This window comes from Hordeum vulgare, chromosome 6H (genome assembly GCF_904849725.1).
Source record: "Hordeum vulgare subsp. vulgare chromosome 6H, MorexV3_pseudomolecules_assembly, whole genome shotgun sequence".
NCBI lineage: Eukaryota > Viridiplantae > Streptophyta > Magnoliopsida > Poales > Poaceae > Hordeum > Hordeum vulgare.
In genome coordinates, this window is record NC_058523.1 from 472,457,785 (window position 1) to 472,464,909 (window position 7,125).

Sequence of the window (7,125 nt, forward strand, 5' to 3'; positions counted from 1 at the left end):
CCAGCGATGACCCTGCCGGGAGATGGTGGAGCCCTAGCCTTTTTTTGGGGCGACGACTAGGGTTAGCCAAGACGGCCGGTGCGAGGACATATTTCAGAATCATTCAACGCGTGTCTTTATCAGTTTGCACAACGGTCTAGATGCATTTTCTCCCTTAAATTAGAAATGAACGTGATGAGCTTTGCACGCTTCCGGACAGCACCCAGGCCCACTTCTGATCACCCTCACCCACATAAGCCTCATCCTCCTTCGCCCGCATGCGATCTTGTCCGGCGACAGCTGCCCACATTCTGTGCTGATGTAGAGCGTGCCGCTCCACATTGAAGCCGACTCTGAGCCGACGTGACCTCTTACTGGTTTCGCCATTGAAGGGCGCACCCGTGATGCATCCTTGGTGTCCGTGTTTGTTCAATGACGGCGACACGATAATGGATCGGACGGGGCAAATATCTATCATGTACGTATGTATGCCGTCATTAAGCAGACTCGTCGGTTGAGGAAACCCACTCGAGTGTCGCGCATTGACGCGTGGCCTCACCGGAATCTGCTATTTAAAAACGGCCACACCTCGCTAACTCCACGTCACAACATAAGCCGCTACTCATCCTCCCGCCTTGCACCGCACCCGCCATGACTGCACGGTGCAAAGCTCTGGGGAAAGCATTTTCTTGGGGATGAAGCACGAGGTGGCCGCCCTTGCCGCCACCTAGTAGAACTGTCGTGCTAGGTGGATCGAGGCAGGCTTGCCGTCCAACTTGCCCGATGTCTCCGACAACGAGGACGATACCATGATGAAGACAAGCTTCGATGACATAGTACCGGCGCCCGCTCCTGTGAACGCCGGCTTCACCATGGAGCAGGCGCACACGTAGTACAACACCTCCATTGCAAAGGTGCAGCCTGTGCCGACGCCTATGTCGATGTTCGAGCGGGCGCTGAAGCAACATCGGCTGGGGGGGGGGCAGATCGACGGTGAGTGCACGAGCGAGGAGGCCGTGGCGAACCGCAACTTTGTGATGGAGTAGCATGCGCTCTACGACGCCCTCCTTGCTGAAGCCGCTGCTCGTCAGGAAGCGGCCGCTGCGGAGTCGCAGCTGCAGGAGATCGTGTACGAGAAAAACGCTAGCTGAGCGTTCTATGCCCCATCGACGAACTATCGGGCGGGCCGGTTCGACGACCACATCACTGGTGCACCATCTCCATCGTGGGCCTCACGTCCATCGGTAACAGACAAGGCCCATACTCCTATGAGGATGAGTCGGGCATGGGGGCCCCATGGCCTGGTGTCCCATGTGGCCATGTCCGTCTTCTGTTTTCTACTTTTCCTTGCCGGAGACCGCGTCGTCACTTTATCAGTCTTATCGGCGATTCTCATGGAGATAGTGGATGTAGGACTACAAGGGTTTGGACGTCAGCCGTCGTTGTAGGATAGGTTTAGGGTCCGATTGAAACGTGTTTTTTTCTTCTAAATGTCCGAAATCTAATGAAAATCCGCCTTGTTTGCATGAATGTCGTCCGATTTGTATGAAACGTTCGTGTTTGCATGAATTTTCTGTGATTGGTTCACAAAGTGTTTGAAATATATGTGGACAACGTTGGATGGTGGCCTCCCGCATCCATGTCTGCGGACTACCACTTCCCTTCATGTCTGCGGATGGATGCGAGAGGAAATTTGAGGGTTGCCGTTGGAGATGCCCTAAAGGTAGCATCCATCTTCCAATTAGTCTCCAGATTCCACCCACAACACGCATCCGAGCCCCTCTCGCGGTGGGAGGCACCGCCGTCGCTGCTCGATCTCCCTTCTCCGACCACCTCCTTCACAACATAGAGCAAATCCGGAATCCTCCCAGCATCCGCTCTTCATCCCATCCCGACCCCCGCGCCGCCCCCGCTCGGGTGACTCGGGTGGTGCCACCTCCTTCCTCCCTTCCATTGTCGCTTCCCAGGGACGTTGCCGGGCTAAGTCTGAGGGCCGACGACGGTGGCATGGGTCTCCATCTCTAGTGGGGCATGGGTGTGGTGTGAGGCTCCTTGACGCGAGAAGGCCCGACCATTCGGGTCTTGCCGGTATGGTGGCTGGCCCTTCTTCAGATGCGACAATTGTTGTAGTCGGCGCCTGTGGACGATTATGTAGCGGTGGGTCATCTAACCTCTGATCGGTGGTGGCGGCATGGAGGGCCTAGTGGACGGGTCGGCTGCATGTGTGATTTGTCCTCCAGTCAGATCTGACATAGTCGATGCGGCCAGCTTGTTGAGTGACTGCGAAGATTAGTGGTGGTTCATGCACATGATGCTGGATGGAGGTTTGTCGAGCAGATCTCGATGAAAACCTTGCTCTAGGCTAGTTGCCAAGGCCGGTGATGGTGACGCTCTTCTTTGGCGTCCCTTTCTTGGAGGCATCACCGTGGAGAAGATACATACATCTATCTGCTACATCAGGGGAAACCCTATATCAGTTGATCGGATGACGGCGACGCTCTTGTGTTCTTTCCCTTGGGGGCATCATTTTTAGAGGTGTGCATTGGCTTGACGGATCAGTGGACAGTATCAGCGGTGTATAGTTGTGACGCATCGGCGACATGGTATCTCGATGGCGTGACACTGCAGGGTCTCGATGACAGTTGCGTGATGATGGACGCGCGTAGGCAGGTGATGTTGTGTGGTGTCGTGATGGCATCGACGCCGGGCCTGACAAGATCGATGCCTCGACCAGCTTCAAACATGGATCGGCGGAAGACGGTGATGACATCCTCTGTAGAGCGCACATGTGATGCCCGCTGGGAATGCGATGGACCAGTGTGTGCTCGAGAACCAACGACTGCGGCTTAGTTGAAGCCTCCGGTTCTAGATGTTGGGTTTTGATGTGAGATCTCGACTGCACACTCCTCGTTAAGTTGATAGGTATAGTGATAGATGTTATGAAGATGATGCCCGGAGACTCATTAATTTATTCATGTATTGCTTTGTAATGACGGGGTTAATGGAAAATTTTGTTTTTGCCATTTTAGATTTTATCAATTTTTTTATGCCACTCTAGATTTTGACATCTCACTTTTGTTACTCTTAACTTTTGACAATGGTCACAATTGCCATTTAATGGAAAAATCAAACTAATTTTAGTTCACTTTTGTCATTCTTAACTTTTGACAATTATCACAATTACCACTTTGAAATTTTTATTTTTACAATAAAATGGTAATTCTGATAATTATTAAAAACTAAGAGTAACGAAAGTAAAATATTAAATTCTGAAGTGGCATAAGAAAAATTGGCAAAATCTGAATGACAAAAACAAAAAATTCCTAAAAAATCCAACCAGAACATTTTAAATCGGTCGAGTGATGATCATGACAGCATGCATGGCGAGGTTACTGGTTAGGTTAATTAACCCAAGCATATGTGGACTCGTACGAGGCCGGTTGTCCTATGCGTACGTACTCCAGCACAGTAAAACGCCCTTAATTTAGACACGCCCCTATTCTAGTTCACGCCTTCATTTAGCCTTGTCTGCCTACTGTCCACCAGACTCTGCGGTCTGGAGGTAGCGCGTGCGCTAGGGTGGCAGCGGAGCGCGGCACGTACGCGCGGTACGTGTCCGCGGGCGCGCGCGCTCGGCCTGGCCTCGTGCCGTTGTGGCTCTACCCTAGCCATCCTGCCCTAGGGTCCCCCGCGCGGGCGCCCGTGTCCTGCCCGGCCGGCCGGTCCAACTAACGCGACAAACGAGTCCACGGCCGGGCTTGGGGCGCGCCCGTCGCTTTGGGATTGCGCGGGCCATCGCTTCCCCGGCCCGACCTGGAGCGAGTAAAAACGGAGTTGGTGGGGGGTGGGACTTCTCGGAATCGGGAGCCATCGTGCTCGTACATAGATGAGATAGCGAGACTACGAAAGAGAGAGAGAGGCCGGGCCTTATCAGCAGCACCATCCCATCCCTCGCCGTCCCCCCTTCTTCCTCCCAGCTCGCCTGCCTGCCTTTAATTCGCCGCTCCCTAGCTCCTACGCCGCCACGTCCGGCCTCTTCGATCTCTACCCCGCGCCACCTCTTACGCGTGGAGGCCTCGACCGATCCGTCTTGCAGCTGGCTGCGCGCTAGCTCACGGGGAAAGCACGCGGCGTCGTCGCTGTTGGTGCAGGGGGAGGCGCGTCTCTGCCGCAAAGCGCCGCCGTCGTCGCGGGGAAGCTTGTGCTGGAGGTAAGGAACATGAGCTCGCGAGCTTGCTTTACTAGCTAGCTAGAGGTGCATCATTTGCTAGAGCTGTAGAGCGTAGGCAAGTCGTCAAGTTGACGACGCCGGCCGCCAGGATAGGAAGAAAAGAAAAGCTCCCCCATGGATATATATAAGATCTTCCATTTCGCGTCGCTTCTCCTTTCGTATAGCTGTGCTGCACTGCAGCATGCGAACTAATTGACCTGCTGTGGAAAATCGGTGTAGTGGCGCTGAAGAAAAGGTGTGGAGGGCGACCGATCGACGGCAAAGCTGGCGGCCGGCAAGTGGTGGGAGCGGCCAGATGAAGCGGCCATGGCCGGGATGGACCCTGGCGGGGGCAGCCCGGGCGCCGGCAGCTCCCGCTATTTCCACCACCTGCTCCGCCCGCAGCAGCAGCAGCAGCAGCCCTCGCCGCTCTCGCCCAACTCCCATGTCAAGATGGAGCACTCCAAGATGTCGTCGCCGGACAAGAACCCTGTGGGCGACCAGGACGCCGGCGGGAGCGGCAGCGGCGCTGGCGCTGACCAGCCGTCGTCGTCTGCCATGGTCCCCGTCGACGGTGGCAGCGGAGGAGGCGGCAGCGGCGGCTCCGGCGGGCCCACACGCCGTCCGCGCGGCCGACCCGCGGGGTCCAAGAACAAGCCCAAGCCTCCCATCATCGTGACGCGCGACAGCCCCAACGCGCTGCACTCGCACGTCCTCGAGGTCTCCGCGGGGGCCGATATCGTCGACTGCGTTGCCGAGTACGCGCGCCGCCGCGGCCGTGGCGTCTGCGTGCTGAGCGGCGGCGGCGCCGTCGTCAACGTTGCGCTCCGGCAGCCTGGCGCGTCGCCCCCGGGCAGCGTGGTGGCCACGCTGCGGGGTCGATTCGAGATCCTCTCCCTCACCGGCACGGTGCTGCCACCGCCTGCGCCCCCTGGCGCCAGTGGTCTCACCGTGTTCCTCTCCGGCGGGCAGGGCCAGGTGATCGGCGGGAGCGTGGTGGGAACTCTGGTCGCCGCGGGGCCCGTCGTCCTGATGGCCGCGTCGTTCTCGAATGCCGTCTACGAGCGGCTCCCGCTGGAGGGGGAGGAAGAGGAGGTGGCGGCCGCCGCTGCTGGAGCAGAAGCGCAAGATCAAGTGGCACAGTCAGGTGGGCCACCAGGGCAGCAACCAGCGGCATCACAGTCCTCCGGCGTGACCGGAGGCGATGCTGGGGGCATGTCGCTCTACAACCTTGCCGGCGGGAATGTGGGGAACTACCAGCTCCCCGGAGACACCTTTGGAGCCTGGGGCGGCGGCGGTGGCGGAGTCAGGCCACCGTTCTGAACCTCTGATCCACGTTTAGGCAGTGCAACCCGCAGTTCTACACTCCACATGACGAAGACATCACACAAGTTTGAAAATGGCGGAGAAGCTATTGATGTCCAGTACAGATGGAGTGCTTGTTTACTACATGCATTGCTGGATTGTTCATTGGACTGGCCTTGTGATCTTGGTGCTATTCACACGTATGCGTCGCGCATGCATGCGTTGCAAAGATTGGGTATACAGGAGGAGGATCTATTAGTGGTCATGAGAGGTATATTATGTTCAGGGAGCAAGGAAACTGATTATATTCAAGGGACAAGAAACAGTCGGTCCAAGATCAAATTCGCAATAAGTTAAAAGGTCAGTGAGATCCAGTGTTTTGTTTTTCTCGCAACATCGAGTGTTTTTCTTTTCTTTCCTCTTCGTTTCCGTTTGTAATGCTCTATTCTGTGATCTGGATGTATCTTGCTGTAGAATGATGTTCCTTGAATCTTTTGCTTCCCTTTCCTTTCCATGGCAAACTTCATTCATGCATGCATGCATGGTGGCTTCCAGAGTTGCACATGCATTCCAGAGTAAATTGCACATCTACGGTCAATTCTTTGAATCGTTGGTGTCCTCGTGCTGGTCAAAATTTGCAAGCCCTAGCTTGGTCTAAAAGCGTGCATGTGTTTGGAGCACTGTGCTTTACATTTGTGCAGCTTAGGCTGTCTCGGTCCATGAATTAAGCTCTTCTTCCTATGAGGAGCCACATGATGGTGGTGGTAGCACTCAGTTTTTGGTGCATACAGTACTCCTACTACTTAGTTGCATACACTCCCTCCCTAGCTCAGGCCAAAAGCCTTCTGTCCCTCTCTATTTGTTTCACCTGCATGCAGTCTTCAATGGCTTCTGGGGGCTCAGCTGAGCAGCTGACACTCCAGTGCTCAGTCAATTTGGCCTCTGATCGCCTTCAATTATGAGTGTGTGATTATATGTAGAGCCACAGGAGGCTATGCATTGTGTAGGTAGCAAAGTGCAAAGCACAGATGTGGCAGTGGCAGTGATGCTACTGTATCGATCATTTATTAAATCTGCAGTAGAGAAGGTAAACTGGGCCAGAAGATGCCAAGCCCGAAATTCACACTGGGCGCGAGACGAGATTCTCACCTTCTGCTTTTGTACTGGATCCTCCCAAGTAGAATTTCTGGAACAGGGGCTCCAGCCCCAGACAGACCCTTAAATGGAAAAAAAGAGGAGGAAGCTTTCGCTTTTGCATAATTTCTGGGAAGGGCGTTCTCTATCTCCCCTCGGCTTTGGAACTTGCTCAGAGCTTTTGCAACTTTTGCCCTTGAAGACGCTGCAGATGCCAAGCCATCCATCGCCTGTTCACCTGCCTTCTTCCTTTCTTTGGTCAAGTCAAGCATCAGCCCCCCTCTCTCTTTCTCTCCCTCTCTCATGGTATCATGCATGGCCACTTGTCTGGCACAGTGCACTGCGTTCAAAACGATCGAGGTGCTGGTGCGATTTCCACTTGAGCCGTGAGATCGTGTAAACAAGAAATAAATCAAATCTTGGGTTTTGGGTGTAGTACTATATGCACGGAGCAGAGGGGAAAAAAAGGCTGGCACTAAGTGTGCTGGGTTTGTTAA

At 54.8% G+C, this 7,125-nt stretch overlaps 1 protein-coding gene across 1 annotated transcript; it reads left to right on the top strand.

Moving 5' to 3' along the window:
* Window positions 1-3,755: 3,755 nt before the first annotated feature.
* Window positions 3,756-5,984, top strand: LOC123404716 (AT-hook motif nuclear-localized protein 25-like). The gene is made up of 2 exons (XM_045098663.1): window positions 3,756-4,189; window positions 4,430-5,984. The coding sequence occupies exon 2, from the start codon at window positions 4,517-4,519 to the stop codon at window positions 5,510-5,512; it is 996 nt and encodes a 331-aa protein (XP_044954598.1). The 5' UTR covers window positions 3,756-4,189; window positions 4,430-4,516; the 3' UTR covers window positions 5,513-5,984.
* The last annotated feature ends 1,141 nt before the right edge of the window (window positions 5,985-7,125 follow it).

Bases quoted from the DNA above. Each gene is read 5' to 3' on its own strand.
- LOC123404716 (XM_045098663.1), top strand. From the start codon at position 4,517: ATGGCCGGGATGGACCCTGGCGGGGGCAGCCCGGGCGCCGGCAGCTCC.